Raw genomic sequence first — 17,149 nt, 5'->3', positions numbered from 1 at the left:
AGGCAACTAATACATATAACTCCTTAGAAGTATATAAGTTGATATTTTAAAATACTTTCCAAACCTGGAATGTGGTGATAGTTAAATGTTTTCTACTGGTTGTTTGTGATGCCGATTTGTTCAACTATCTGCACCAACTCCACTGGCACAAACGTTGCTAAAAAATCAATGATTTTCGGGTTGTCATCAAACACTACTTGGCCCTCAGAGCCTGTCACAGTTACCTGAAACTCAGGTGAAGAAAAGTAATCCATCCGCCACGAAATTAGCGATAAAACAGCTTTTGTACTCAGTGTGTTTTTCTTCTTTTGTTTAGAAGGAGGCTCTGTTTCCCTTCCACATACAATATTTTTGGCACTATCACTCTCACTTTCAAAATTGCTTAACAATTCCTTAAAATGATCATCTCCATCATCACTTTCCGCTCTGGTTAATAACTGAAAGATTCTGTGATCTGAAATAACATCGCTGCAAGAGCAAATAAATTATTGTTCCGCCATGTTTGTTTACATCCCAGATGAACTCAATAGACGTCTACAAAAAGCTCTGTAAGTTACTTCCCGAAGCTATAATCTCTGATCAGTTAGGCCTACATAATGCCCAACAGATGGCAGAACATGCCGCAGTTCAAATTTGCACTCGAAAGTGAACTGGGAAACTCAAAAAAATTAAAATTCTCATGCACCGTCTATAGACGGGCGTAGCACTGGTGGACCGGCCGCATCAGCCAATCTATAGGCGGGCGTAGCACTCAGCAGGTTAATAATGTCCGCCAGCGCAATGGTTAGCACAATTAATTGCTGTTTTCAGGGGTCTGACTTTGATTCCCGGCACCGTACAGCCAGAGATTTACGAATGGCAGGAAGGTTGATATGTGGTAAAAGCGGTACATGTCTAAAAAGAGCTGCACCACCTCGGGATGAGGAAACGAGTTTACTTTAGTTGAGAAATATTCGCAGTTATTTATACAGCAGGCGAGATAATAAAGTGGTCGTTTAATATCTCATAACTCGGGCCAGTATAGGTATATATTAGGAGAGAAGCAAGTTTAAAACATGATAAAAGCTATAAAATTAAAACAATTGTTTTACTCGCCAACGTACCTAACAAATAATAATTTTATGTCCCCACGTACTTTTAAAAGATTTTCGTAGATGCCAAATAAAACATACTAGGGTATGCGTTAATAAGAAAGAGAGACAACAAACATACAAAATTAAACATTATGATAACAAAACGCATTACCGCCACACCTGTAGATATCCATAAATGCGGTATATTTTCCTGTTATTTATTTTTTCCGTCGAACTTTTGGCACTACCAGGGCGATAATATCCCTAACCTAAACAATGTGGTCTGTCTTATCTCATGGACAGCTGTTTGCACAAATCCTGATGTGATAAATGTAGAGGACAAGCATGAGACGAACTTAAACATATGGGCCTGTGTTTCAACAGCCACAGTTATCAAAAGAATTGTTTCCAGTTCCTATGTATTACATTCAGAAGTACAACTCTTAACATACGCTAGTTATCAGCTGATGGTTTGGCATGCCTTCTACAAGCACGGCTTTATTCGGAAGGAGTGGCTTCTGCTACATATACACGAACAGGGAATAGATTTACACTGTTTAGACTCTATGGTCAGGAACAAAATTATTTTTAAAAGGTTCAAAAAGACAGGACCTCGTATGCTCTGGATTGCAGTGCATAGCTCAAAGAGAAAGAAGCATGGCTGACGCGACTGGAGAGAGATAGCAGAGAAGATGACGTCACTTAGAATGCCGACACGCTGGTAGCAAGGCAGGGAAGTTGGCGGCACAAGGCGGTAATTCAAATGAAAGCACCGGCGGTGAACGAAAGCAGTGATCAGGTTTACTGTGTACTAGGCCTACTGCTGACTGACAGAGACGAATGACTGGCCATTAAGTTCTATTGTATTGATATTTAATTATGATAATATGATACCCTTATCCCTTTCTTCTACGGGATCGAGTATGAAGCGAGACGAATCTTCGTAGAAAGTTTTTACGGCCGTATGCCCTTTCTGATGTCAGCCTCACCAGAACTATTAATGAGATGTAATAAATGACGTGATATGAGTATCTGAAACAGACTTTTATACGTACCGTAGGCCTAAAAGTCTTGTTTACTGTTTTGTCTTTTTACGTTTAGAAATACTGCCTTCCGACGAAAATAGCCAGTATAACTTAAATACATTCTAGATTTGTTAAGTAATAGTACATATAGAATGTTTACACGTACAATTTATAGCTCTTAATTATCTAGAAGTCGTGTGTTCGCTGCGCAAAATTTTGAGGTTATCGCATATTGGACCCCCCCTTCACTATGTTTGGCTGTAAAAGTAGGGGGAAAAAAGGAGTCTAATAAGTGAGTAAATACGGTATTCACAGCCATCTATGTACGAAATGTAAGAGTTGGTAATGAACCCGAATAACATGCCACTTGTGAAATATTTTCCATATTTTTACAGCGCAAAATTTTTAAATTGGTCAAGTCAGTTCACCAGCATATCTAACCAACCTGATAGAAGCTCCTGACTGCAGCAACAAGCAACAAACATACAAACTATTTACCGCTGCAGAAGCCTCTTCACTGACCAGAAGTCTGGCTAACATCAAAGGGACCGCTTAGGTCTTAAGAGTTGACTCAGTATAGCTGCAGTTACCAGTTGTTGCGCAGATAACTGTGAAAAAGCTGGTAACTGTTTCGTAAACTCGTTTTAAATGTATCGCCATGTTAAGTCACTGATAACTACGCATCTACACATAACTGTCATTCCAGAAACCAGCCATAGACTGCAATACAATTTTCTTTCATTATCACCCCATTCCATGATGATCATTTCAAGACAAAATATTAAGATGCTAATGCAGACCATTTACAAACCAGGGTTTTCCATTATGCCACCAGATGGTGATACAGAAAAATGGTAGGTAGTTTGTAATTTTATTTAGGGCCAGACTAGGGGTTTGTTCCAATAAGCATCGAGAACCTTTTTTTGAACTGCCGACACATGCAGTAGCACACATCCTGTTATAACAAATCCAGAACCGGTTCTGAACAGAGTTTTGAATTCAAGGTGTTCCAGAAATTCAGATCCATTTCGGAACAGATTCTAGCAATTTTCAGTCAAGCCCAGGGGCTGCAAGTTCTGGACATGCATAAATAAGCTGCTTACAGTTCTCAAACTTTGCAAATATTCATTTTAAGGCTTACCGATTCCAAATAACCATTTTTCTTCCCTGTATGTTTGCATGTTTTGGATTTAATAGCGAAAACTTGGACGTTTATATTGCATAATATGACTTCTTAGTTTGGTGCATATATATGTTAACCTGCATGACAGTGCCTTTTAAGGCGGGATTCCACTGAGACAACATTTGGGCGACATGGAGCATGCGACAGGCAACAAATGTTGCTATTTGTAGCATGTGGCTTGTTATCAGTGCGGCAGAAAAGTGAGGGATGCCACATGTTGCCGGGTGTAGCATGAGTCACTTGTGCAGACGTGTTGCCAGCTACAAACGTTATTCAACCAAGGCAACAGTTTCTCACCCGACGTTGACCGAGAAGGATGTCTTTGCAGACTATTACGGCAGCAGCGTACATTGTTATTCAGCACGGTCGTAGGAGAAAACGGCCCCGGTGGTGGAGGCGAGAACTATTCGTTCGATCAAATCAAGTACAGCATGAATTATTTCAGAAGCTGTTGGCTGACGACAAAGCGCATTTCAAAAATTTTACACGGATGAGCCAGGAAGATTTTGAATTTTTGTTAGAGAAGGTTGGACCGATCATTGCAAAGCCCGATACCAATTTTCGAGAGGCGATACCGCCGAAAGTTAGACTGTTGCTTACCCTTCGATTTTTGGCTACTGGTGACAGCTATACTTCCCTGATGTGTTTCAAGTTTCTGAACCTAGCATCTCACGAATCATTCCGGAGGTGTGCACGGCTTTAATAAGTGCCTTGAAAGACTTCATAAAGGTAAGTACATTTAAGATAATTACCTGTAAGAACCCTGATCTAATCTTTGTTAGCGAAGGAATTGCTCAGCAGTGTATAAAGAACATCGGCACCCCAATACCACACACACAGCATAGACCCATCATGTGTCAGGTATTTGCTGCGGTAAGTCCTATGAGCGTACCTTTTCGCAGGCGATATAATTTTAAGAAAGCAGACTGGAACAAGTTTACTGCATATCTGGAAGATGCTGTATCTGATATAGGTATTTCTATGACTGACTACGATCTGTTTGTAGATGCAGTGAACAAGAGCTCCAGACAGTCAATTCCCAGAGGTTGTCGAATGAATTATGTTCCTGGACTCAACATTCCTCAGCTCTGATGGCTGAATACATTGATCTATTTGAGACGAATCCCTTTGGCGAAGAGACTGTGCAGAAAGGTCTAGAGTTGACAACAATGTTAGCGGAAGATAAACTAAGTCGTTGGATATCTACCCTTGAAGAGCTGGACATGTCTAAAAGTAGTCAAAAAGCCTGGCGACTTTTAAAGAGGCTTAATAATGACTTCACAAAAGCCCCTGTACACGTCAATTTGTCCCCAGATGCCATTGCTCATCAACTTTTTTCTCAATGGAAAAATAGGGGATTATATGAATAGAGTTAAAATAGAACGCCAAATAGATAAGGAGTCTAGCGACCTCACTAATAATATCACCCTAGAGGAATTAGAGAAAGCCATAAACAAATCCAAAAATGGCAAGGCCACAGGTCTGGATGATATGAGAGTGGAACAAATAAAACATTTTGGTTCCAGAGCAAGGAAGTGGGTTGTTGATTTTCTAAACAATTGCCTGCAGAGTAAACAGATACCTAAGGTATGGAGGAAGTCTAGAGTGATAGCTATTTTGAAGCCAGGTAAGGATCCGTTACATCCTAAGAGCTACAGGCAAATATCATTACTTTGTCACCTATATAAGATATTTGAGACGATCCTACTTGAGCGCCTCACATCTAAAGTAGATCACCTTCTTATTCCAGAACAGGCGGGCTTTAGATCTGGAAGGAACTGCACTTCACAGGTGCTCAATTTAACTCAGCACATAGAGGATGGGTTTGAGACGTAAAATCACAGGTGTGGTATTTGTGGACCTTACAGCAGCATACGACACAGTGCACCATTGAAATTTGATCACCAAGCTCTATAACGTCACCAGAGACTTATGGTTTCACGAAGATTGTTGAAACTCTCCTGCAGAATCGCCGGTTCTTTGTTGAGTTTCAAGGAAAGCGCAGTAGGTGGAGGGACCAACGGAACGGACTTCCTCAGGGCAGTGTCCTCTCGCCAATCCTCTTTAATATCTACACAAATGACCAGCCAAGGCCTTCCTATACAAGAAGCTTCATTTATGCCGATGACCTCGCTTTACCTGTCCAGTGCGACGACTTTCAAACCACTGAAATGCAGCTCTCAAATGCACTTAAGGAACTTTCAGTGTACTATCAGAAGAACCGGCTACTGCAAAACCCGACTAAGACCCAGGTGTGTGCATTTCATCTTCGAAATCGAGAAGCTACTAGACAGCTGTGCGTGACGTGGGAGGGTAAGCAACTGGAGCATTGTTTTACACCTAGGTACCTGGGTGCCACTTCAGACTGGACCTTAACATACAAGAAACACTGTGTTAATTCTGGACAGAAAATCTCAGCCCGAAATAACATCCTCCGTAAACTTGGCTCAAGCAAATGGGGAGCCCATCCAACTTTGTTAAGAACCTCAGCTCTTGCTCTGAGTTTTTCTGCAGCTGAGTATGCGTGTCCTGTATGGTTTAGGTCAGCCCATACGAAGCGGGTGGATGCAGCCCTTAATGAAACATGTAGAATAGTAACTGGGTGTCTGAAACCTACTCCCACTGACAAACTCTACTGCTTGGCTGGTATTTCTCCTCCAGACATTCGGCGAGAAGTGTTTGCAAGGCAAGAGAGGTCGAAGGTCGATCTCACAAGCAACCACCCGTTATTTGGACATCGACCTCCACCCAGAAGACTGAAGTCCAGGAAAAGTTTCCTCAATGTCTCCAAGGCTCTGGATAAACCAGCAAGAACAGCACGTTGTGATATGTGGCGAACAAAAATGGAGCATCTTTCTGATTGGAAGGGGCCTTCTGAATCTCCACCCCCTGGTCATCATTTGGAATGGACAACCTGGAAGGCACTTAATCGTTTGAGGAGTGGAGTAGGTAAATCCAAGGATAACCTTAAAAAATGGGGTTATCTGAAAGATCAGTCAGACTTTTGCGATTGTGGGGAGCAACAAACTACCCAACACCTGTATGACTGTCAGTCCTGCCCTGTTCGTTGTACACTTCAAGACTTGATTCAAGCCACTGAAGAGGGAATTTCTGTTGCCCATTTCTGGGCAGACATTGTGTGAAACATGTTTTGTGACATAAAATGTATTCTGTTTTATTTGTATATAATACCTTATTTATATTTTTAAGTTTCTCAACACTCTGACACGAAATAAATAAATAAATTATAATATTTATTTTTCCCGTTTTAATTTCGTAATAAAATGTGCCGTTAATTGGGTTAACTGTGCCAGAATGGAGAAAATTCGTGAAAAGTATAAGAAGTCATAAACAAAACTGTTTACTTCATAGTCCACTAGTAACTTGCAGTGTTACATAATTCAAGTTACAACCCTTCTTTGGCAAAATTCTAAGCCGACATATCGGATTCTGGAGGATTCTAGCGTGTCACAATGTGGTTACGTCTCAAGACTCACGAGTTTCAAAACTCAAGGGCTAAAATTAGTTACAAATAGTATCAAAACTCACGACTACAAACTGGTATCTAAAGTAAACATTCTAATAATGGCTGGTGAATGAAAGAGACCGACGTGTATTATTATTATTATTATTAAAATATTTTGCTGTTGTCTTAAAACTAACATTTACCCTTTCACATAAATTTATAATAATGACATGTCGCCTCCGGGGAGGTCTGGTGCAGGTCTTTAGAGTTGACGCCGTACAGGTGACCTGCACGTCTGTGAGGATGAAGTCCGATCTTAGATGAAGTCTAATGCTGAAGATGGCACGAACACCCAGTACCAGAGCCATAGGAATTAACTAATGAAAGTTAAAATCTCCGACCCGATCGGAAATCGAACCTGAGATCCCCTGGACGAAAGACCAGCATGGTAACCATTTATGCATGCAGCCGGACGACATACAATTAAAGGTGGGTCTATTGACCGCTGCTAGTTAAAATAAACTGTCAGTTAGTAGTACTGGGGCTTAGTTCCAATATGCGGCCAGAAGGCGGCATTTACTTGAATAAGGAATTTTATTTAGAAATATTAAAGATCAAGACAGTTAATTCACCCATTTAGTTTCAACACTTGGAGATTCATTTTTAAAAAAGGCTTACTTTTATGTTTCGTAAAAGGTCATCTACTCGTTTATTTCAATAGATTGTCTACCCGACACACTTAAACCGAAAAAAAATTACATGACGCATCCGATTATTCTGTGCGATATAACTGAATTCTATTTGATACTCATTTGATTATTTAAATAATCGGATGGAAGTTATTCAATTATTTAAAGTATCCCATTATCCCATCACTAACAGGGTGGACATTTATCCATTCAAGGAAGAACTGGCCCTGCTCGTGAGTTTTGAGACTGGCCCAGGTAGATAAACCTGTTCTTACTAATCCTCTTCCTGGAATTCGTGAGTTTTGGGACGACACGTCACAATGTTACCCCAGTTTACGATAACACATCAATCACACGTATCTTGGACAATCACAAAACTTAGAATTGTTTTCCTGTTTGAAACCTTTACGTGGATACGTACGGAATTCAGAACATAATTGGTGATGTTAAGTTTTCGAGTCTCCAGACAAACAGTTCAATAAGAAACATTGGACATTTTATACAAGTACTATATTTTATCTGATTCAGGATTTAATAGGGGCCGCTGTGGCTCAGACGGCAGCGCGTCGGCCTCTCACCGCTGGATACCGTGGTTCAAATCCTGGTCACTCTATACGAGATTTGTGCTGGACAAAGTGGAGGCGGGACAGGTTTTTCTCCAGGTACTCCAGTTTTCCCTGTCATCTTTCATTCCAGCAACACTCTCCATCCTCATTTCATAGCATCTATCATTCATTAATAAAAAATCACTTTGATAGTGGCGACCCCATCGTACTAATAGCCTACATCGGCTTCATAACATCCCTGACCCGGTCAATGACTGGAAAACAGGTTGTAGGTTTTCATTTTTTTTTTCAGGATTTAATAATCTTTCGCAATATAATATACGTAGGATATACTAATGCAAATATGATATTATGGTAATATATATTTTACTCACAGAGTGCAGACATTCTCATAAATTTCACATTACCCGTTGTCATTTAAATTGTACAGATACACCGCAAACACCATAAATCACTTTTCACTGATTCCCTATAATCCAAAGAACAAGAAAATAACTAGCGCAAACAGAAATAGTCCTATAAATGAGAACGTGCAATGCACTTTGAAACCTATCATACAGAGCTCGATAGCTGTAGTCGCTTAAGTGCGGCCAGTATCCAGTAATTGGGAGATAGTGGGTTTGAGCCCAACTGTCAGCAGCCCTGATGATGGTTTCCCGTGGTTTCCCATTTTCACACTAGGCAAATGCCGGGACTGTACTTTAGTTAAGGCCACGGCCGCTTCCTAGGCCTTTCCTATCCCATCGTCGCCATAAGACCTATCTGTGTCGGTGCGACTTAAAGCATATAGGGGGGAAAAAAAAAAACCTATCATTCCGCAACTGAATATTCCTGACTGAAGGTGTGAAATGTGTTGAGAAAGACAAGGTCACATTAACAACAGCTCACATCACCAGTTAAAGAGTAAAATGAATAACACAACCCAAAGAAAAATAAGCAGGATCTGGTCATATAAAACATATAAATTTATTAAAAAGAAAGGTTCGCCCGAATGGGCATTAAATTATAAACTGGGTTTTACAATAGTCACATTTATAATAACCCATAATATTCTGGAGTAACCGAGTCATTTTGTTCTATATGTTCATTTATAACACCATTATTTAACTTTCAAATTGTGGAGAAAGTAATTCCACGAAATCTGCTTGGCTGACAGCAGTGTTGTCATCGCACTGTAGTTGTGAAATCTCGTGGATGGGAACGAGACAGAAGCATGCTCCTGAGGTGAACATACAAGCGCCAGAGGAGACTGAAGTGTAGAATTTGATGTAGTTGACGGTGACCCGTAACTACTATTATTTGAGGGTAGGGTATCGATAAAATTTCTAGTGCAGCTTGGAGACAAAGTTGTAGTTGCCAATTGAGGCTTCGAATAAAATGTTATTAATCCTGTGCTTTGCTAGAACTTGTGCTCTTGGAGATACTTTTCTCAGCTCATTTGCCACATATTCTCCATACACTGCGAACTCATCTCTCGTTAATGGAAGACTTCAAAATACTATAAGCTTCTTCGACTCTTGCATTTCCTTTTCTTGCCCTTTCCACGATTCTTGTCTCCAAGTCCAATTTCCTCAGCAGGATGCTGATTACTGTCCATGTTTTCTAAAATCTGATTTGATGGATCATCCACTGAGATTTCTGCAGAGTCTGGAGTTGCAGCGTGGAGTAAATCTTCAGTTTCCAAAGTCTCCTCCTTAAATAAAGAGTAACAAATCATTGTAGCTTGCAGGTAAAGATGTAATATGAATAAATTAAGTCTATGCAACAATTAAATAATACTAATAAGAAAGTGACAGGTATGAACAACATTAGTAACATCATTCCTTAAGCAACCAGTCCCTGATACGAATGGTGTGAAAATGTTGCACATAGGGTCGTTTGGTGCTACATGTCTGTGGGCACAGCTAACTGATGTGTAATAGCAACGGCTGGCTCGGTGAGGAAAGCAACAGGAAACTACCTCACTCCTCATTTCCCTTGTAAACCTCTTCAGCGATACCTATGCCAGCAATGGCAGCTTAAGGTAGAGCTGTTGAGGATTCAATCAGCTTTCAGGCTGAGTACTCAACATACTTTGCTAATAACAAAATTATTGTCCTCAGGTTCCAAACAAACAAGAAGAGTGGGGAAGAGTATCACAAGATTTTGAGACTTCATGGAATTATCCTCACTGCATTGGCGCGTGACGGAAAACGTATTGGTGAAGTGTCCGAAAGGAAGTGGTAGTCAATTTTTTAATTACAAGGGAACTTTCAGCATCGTGTTGATGGCAGTCGCTGACGCAACATATTGCTTCCTGCACGCTAATATTGGATGTCGAGGAAGGATTTCGGACAGTGGAGTATTCCGGGAAACCGGATTTTACAAGGATTTATCACAAAAATTTTCTCTCCCAGCTCCAGAACCTCTTTCAGGAAGAGAAATAGCATCGCCTTATGTTCTTGTGGCGGATGATGCATTTCCCTTACAAGAGCACATTATGAAACCATACTCTGGTTGTCACGACAAAGGCTCGCCCCATATAATCTACAATTACCGACATTCACGTGCTCGCTGAATCGTAGAAAACTGCTTCGGATTGCTGGCCAGTGTTTTCCGAGTATTTAGAAAGCCTATGGAGATTAGTGTAGAAAATGCAGTGACTGTAACTACCACATGTATTTATCTACACAACTTTCTCAGAAAACGTCCTACTTCAAGATCTCTTTATTTGCCTCCGGGGACATTTGACACCGACACCCAAGATGGTAATATCATTCCTGGATCATGGCGCGGAGCGATCCAAGCTGATACAGGTATGGAGCCTCTGGGAAACAAACCACGTCGGAATTCTCAAGAAGCGAAAGCCATTAGGGATGAGTTTATGGAGTACTTTATGTCAGATGAAGGCTGCGTACCATGGCAGGATCGGTATGCTTAGAGGTACGGGAAGTTTTAGAAGCTTCTTGTACATTGTAATTTAATCATTATCAAAATATATTAGTTTAAAGTACAATATCCTAACCATATTCCGATTATTTTACCCCCTTACCGTTCATATTTCTAATAAACTTATATGATGAAAATGAACTGTGACACTAGAAGTAGACACAGTGAGGAAGAAAAAGATTGTAGTGAAAGAGTGTTGGAAGACTTTGCGCAATTAGAGTAGTGGCGAATGGATTTCTAAATGACAAGTAAATTATTGTTGTGTGTTAACAGTGTACAAAGGAGAAACATTTGTTGTTATGCTATTAAACGACGTATTTATGAAAAATCTACAGGGATGAAAATGTCATACGGTACTGATACGCAGAATATTATATTATCATCATCATCATCATTAGTACTAGTATGATGTCAAAATATATTTTCATTGTTATCTCTTAATTTTTTTTCTAGTGCAAACTGTTCCGTTACTAACAACCAGAAAACCAGACTTTCAATAAATCACAATCTTACTTACAAAAGTTCATAATCAGTTAACTATTTATTAAAGGAAAACGGTGGCTTAAAATCGACTCACCTCACGTTCCCCAATGACACCTGACGTTGAAGTAGTTTTCCTCGGAGCATCGATGTCAAGAAGGAAGGTAAGTAGATTATACCCGAACCATATTTTTCCTCTCAATAGAGAAGCACCGCTCGTTTTCATTTTCTGAATTCTTTTGTGCTCCCGGTGGAAAGCTGTACGCAATTTTTTTTCTTCTTCAGTTCCTGGACACTGCAATTATATTTATCTGAGAGCCGTTTCAACGTATCCATCTTAATACTATTGTTTTTATAGTCACTCAAAGTTACATTCCACAATTCTGGAGCATTGTGGTAATCCTCAAATTCAGTTTTTTCAATAGCCCACTCCATCTTGATGCACGGAAATTGTAGCACCGATCCACACACTGTCAGATCGCGGGCAACACTGTTCAACAAGCACATTTTTGAGGCATGCGGCACCAGAGAGTGTTCGACAGATTGCAACATGTCTCATGCCACACAGCCGCATGCTACATGCCGAGCCGTGTTTCCTCAATTGAAGGCTGACTGCAGCATGCGTCACTGTCACATGCTCCACGTCGCCCAAATGTTGCCTCAGTGGAATCCCGCCTTTATGAATGCTGGTTTGCAGAATTCGGGATCATTTTTCCACGTTACACAGTATGTCTATTACCGAGAGACAGAGAATGTATTCCTGCTATCCTATGAGATAACCAAAGTTAGATATGGCAGAGGTTCTATAATCCAATTAACCAAGCACTTTCTTATCCGCTGCTTGAGTAAACATTGACGTAAGCTGGAATGCCCTACATCGATCTCTGTAATTCTTAGGAATAAGGTGTCCCAGTTATACATGGCTATAAACTGAACCCTAAATTGTGCATTACTCACTGATGGCTCATTTTTCCACCTATGTTAAAGAAAACAAAACTTGTATCACGCTTCTGTGACACCGTGTTAATGAGATAGAAACTTACAAACATTGGTTTTGCACTGAACCCTCTTCTGTTGTTGTCCAGGAATTTCCTACCCAGAACTCTCACTTGTCACACGCCTTCTTATCACAGGAGGCAATCGTTACCAGTTATTGAGCACATTCATATGTGTCGCACAGACAAGTAGCTGCAGAAGCTAGAGGTAGGTTGAACGAAAGTGATCTGTCCAAATCCTTATTTTGAATTCATCAAGCTTATAAAAGAAACATTGTGGTGAAAATGCAAGACACGTACAATCTGACCTCATTTTGTCCCAAACATATTCATGCACCTGTCACTTATTGAGACATAGATCATTGTCTGTGGTGACAAAACGGATGAGCTTAAATGAAGACAGTTTGGAGAAATTCAGGTAGTTGTTGCACAAAGCTTCAAACGGAACTGAATTTTTATAGTGCATATTTTGCCATATGACAGTGCATGAATGCGTGATTTTGAGATTTGATAGTGCATGGAAATCCGGGCTCAATATATGACCAATAAGCACATGATTACGTATGTCACATTAATAACCATCTATCGTTAAGGAGTTTTGTAATTTAATTTGTAGCACATGGCACTGTTAAAGCTCAGAAGTGTCATCGAAGTGACCCAACAAAATATTACCCAGAAACATTTCTGAGTCACGCATGTTCATTAAGAAAATTTTGAGCTAGCTCAGAACAATTTGTTGGAAAAAACAACCTCTAGGCACATTAACTCACTTATTCCAATGGATGTACTACACCAAATTATCACAAACTAAAAATATGGATAGGAAATATCTTAGACCAAACTAACACTACGGTCCCAAGTTTGCTACCAAGCAGGGTCCATAAGAAGCTTGCGTATTTCCCCACTGTTGCGCATTTCTAGAAATAACAGAACACAAAATACTCAAAAATCTTAAAATGCATTATTCTGCTCTTAATGCGCAGGATATTAAAAATAATATTACACTGTTGCTTTTTCATATTCGTCATCTGCATAAGAAGAGATGACAAACAATACTCTAAAGCTTTTCTTTCCTCTTTTATGCTGACCGCTAAGCGGAAGACACTGCACCAGCGGTGGATGAAAAGAGGCTGCATTAAGTCTTTGTAACAAATAATATAAATAAAAACCAAAAAGCAAATAAGAACAGGAACAGGTCAGGCAACTGAGGTACTGGGAACAAGGAGGAACCAACATGAAAACACCGAAGTACGTCAGTATCAGAAAAAATGGAAGAAGGAAGATAAAGAGAGCACCAGAACGGTTGTATATAGTCACCAAGGCCATTGGATCTGCAGCCAGTGGAACTTAACAGTAACCCAGTTTACAGAGGAAACCTGAATTTTTAAAATGTGTCTAAACACATGGCAAGCAAACAGCATTGAGGACAGCTGCTACTAACAGCTGAGACAAGAACAAAAGCAGGTGTTCCACTACAAGTCAAATGCCACTGGCTGGAGGTCCAATGGTCATTGAGACAATTGCATTCTGAAAACTTGAAAGAGGACTTTGCCAAGTCCCACAAATTCATACTTGTATTAATCCAGGGTATTAAGATATGCAAACAAAGAAGTCTATCTTGACTGGCCACTCTCAAACTCTAATTCGTACAAAATAAACTTTACTTGCATCTTTGAAATGTTGGTAAGTGAAGGTCCTTACTTCTCAAGAGCTGGATTCCGCTCCAGGTGACCGCGGATAGCCTTGCGCATCATCGTGTTCTTGCCCATCAGAACTACAGCTGTACCTCGCAAGCTCATACGGATCTGTTGCATCTGCTTTGAGCCGACATTGTCTGCGCCCACAATGAAACATTTTGGATAGTCATCCAAAAGTTGCTAAAAGAGAATACGAGCATTACTTCTCCAATACTCTCACAATAGTATATATCAAACTCTTAATAACTCTAGACAGAATTATTAACCACCATAAAACAAGATCTGACTTTTAGGCTATTACAATTGTTAGTAGTTACAATTCAGTGAGCTTATAAAATAAGTATTTACAGTTCAACCCGAGTTAATCATATATAAAGGTGAAGAGCAGGTTTGTACATAACTAAATACCATGCCGTTTATAAATCTCGTTCGCAGTTCTGCATTGACACCATACGGAGACCTCGAAAGGAAATCAATCTGGACCCACCTTATCCAACACCAATTAGATCCTTAAAATCTTTAATATTATTAGTACCAAAATTAACATTTACAAGTTGCTCAAGGTCATTGTATAACTAAGAATTACTAACAAACCAGTTTTAGATATTGTCCCCACTATGGCAAACTAGCGAAAAATGATAAACCAGGGAACCCGCAGCTCTAAAGTTTTGGTCCAGATTTTATTATTTATATGTCTACCTCTGACAAAGTATCACATTTGCAGCTAATTCTGTGAGGTTAACACACAAAACCAATCATTAAATATAAAAATTGATTTGACATGAGTAATCATCATCTTTCAGTTCGAAATTTTTGACAATTTGCACATTTGTTAATTCGCCAGCTAGTGGCGTCAATTACAGAATTTTTTTTTCTCTATTCTCAGGAACAAGATTAGACATTACTTCAGACATGATGATGCTGCTTGTTGTTTAAAGGGGCCTAATATCGAGGTCATCGGCCCTCTTCAGAGATGAAAGTTAATTTGTGTACTGATCATTCTTTTGATACATCAGGTTTGCAACATCATTAATAAACATTCTTGATTTTGCACCTAATTTTTAAAGATTTGCCTAAAATAGAGTTTTTTACTAATGACTGTGCAAAGTACGGTCTAAGCAATTCCTAAATCTCTGGCAATTTTAATTTCAGTTTTAAGTGGATTATTGCCCGCTTCTCATATAAATTTTACTTTCTCGTCCAGCATAACTCTTGCTCTTTCTGTTCTCCATGGCCGACTGACAACATACAATTTCAATTGATAGGGTTATTACTCAACAAAGCTAATGTTGAATGTTGGCATTTTCATTATCATTGTTTAAATAATCTGCTTACAGTTAAAACACAAGCGTGACATGTCCCAAATACGTGTCTCAATATTCCTATTTTAGATTTATGCTGCGCAGTCACCTCCCGTGACCTCTGTTCTACCTCCGCACAACTCCGATATCTGCAGCTCAAGTCCTGTCGCCGACTTAAATGGCACATTACTAACTCACCCGTCCTTCGGTAATATCAGGAAATTCATATGTTTAGAGTATGATTTTAACTCTTATCTGCAAATCAACTGCATGCCTGGTTCATAAGATTTCTCTTGAAGTTAAATGCTGTGCGGTCACTTCCCACGACCTTCGTTCAACTACCACACTGCAACCCTCCAACATCTGGAGCTAAAATTCCTCTGTCCGTTAGAGGAGCAAAGTCCTTGGTGAAAGAATTTAGAACTAATAACTTCAGTTACATGTAGTCAAAAGCATAATGAAGTGGTGGTATGTGTTTACATGTCCGTGGTAGTATGTATTATTATTATTATTATTATTATTGAAGTTCTAATAAATGAAGGGCTTTAACCTGCAAATCATAAATTGCGTGTCTGAGTGCACGTTTAATATTGCCCTAGCCTTCGAATATGAGAAAATAAGAAACGAGATTGTGATGACAAACCAGGCTGGTATGACAATTCTTCACAACTCCTAAACATACTGCATATACTGAGGTCAACCCTAAGTAGCACATCTCCATTATTTATAGGTATCGGGTTGGTGGGATTCAAAATAATAATAATGATGTTAATGGCTTTACGTCACACTAACTACTTACACTGTTTACGGATACGCCGAGGTGCTGCAATGTAGTCCCGCAGGAGTTCTTTTACGTGCCAATAAATCTACAGACACGAGGCTGATGTATTTGAGCACCTTCAAATACTACCAGACTGAGCCAGGATCGAACATTCCAAGCTGGGTTCAGAAGGCCAGCGCCTCAACCATCTGAGCCACTCAGCCCGGCGGAGGGATCATACTGGCACCTGAACACTTGGGCTGGCTCCGCAATTCAGAACATTTTTGCACCCCTGGGTTATGTACAAGCGAGGTTTATAATGCTTATACTGTATGAATATTATGTCACAGTCTGTTGCTTGAAAAATATTGATCCTGTTTCAGATAATATATATAGAAGAATATTCACTGAGGATTAAGTTTCAAAACTCCCACGGCTGATACCTGCTCCACACCTGACAAGCTCAGCATTAATGTAAATGCTGTATACAGGGAATGTGAAAGTTTGAAACACTAAGTGAAGCAGAATATGGCCAAAAAAACATTCACACTCTGAACAAAACGAGCACCAAGTGATCCAATTTATTAGGGTCATAACATTTGATTTGCAACAGGTTTTGCATACTCAAAAACTGTTTACAAGTCAAATGTTTTATAAATAAAGCTCTGGACTTTATAGTGCACTTAACTGTAGAATTGAATAGGTATACTTTTCTATTTAGGACGAAGCTGTCGCGAAAAGAGGGTCCAGGGAAATGTGTTGGTGAAACTGATTCTGGAAACTGCTGTAAACAAAATAAGAATTGGAATGAAATTTGATTTGGATGAGTCTGGTTTCATTACTATTTAATTTGGAATACTGTGTAAAAGTGAGAGATGATTCTTGTTTATTAAAGAGATCTAACATCTAGATTACTGTCCCGTAATGGTACAAAATGAAACAGCGTAATAATTAAAATGTACACGACTAGAATTTATTAAAAGATG

General features: G+C 39.6%; 1 protein-coding gene across 1 annotated transcript in view; it reads right to left on the bottom strand.

Annotated features, from left to right (window-relative positions):
- The window catches only part of RpLP0 (ribosomal protein LP0), a 75,365-nt gene that overhangs the window by 27,701 nt on the left and 30,515 nt on the right, over window positions 1-17,149 (bottom strand). Inside the window, exon 3 of the mRNA XM_067157623.2 lies at window positions 14,107-14,282. Within this exon, the coding sequence (XP_067013724.1) occupies window positions 14,107-14,282 (176 nt within the window). The remainder of the gene's footprint in view (window positions 1-14,106; window positions 14,283-17,149) is intronic.

This window comes from Anabrus simplex, chromosome 14 (genome assembly GCF_040414725.1).
Source record: "Anabrus simplex isolate iqAnaSimp1 chromosome 14, ASM4041472v1, whole genome shotgun sequence".
In the NCBI taxonomy this organism is placed as follows: Eukaryota; Metazoa; Arthropoda; class Insecta; order Orthoptera; family Tettigoniidae; genus Anabrus; species Anabrus simplex.
This window is presented reverse-complemented; position numbering and strand designations above follow the sequence as displayed.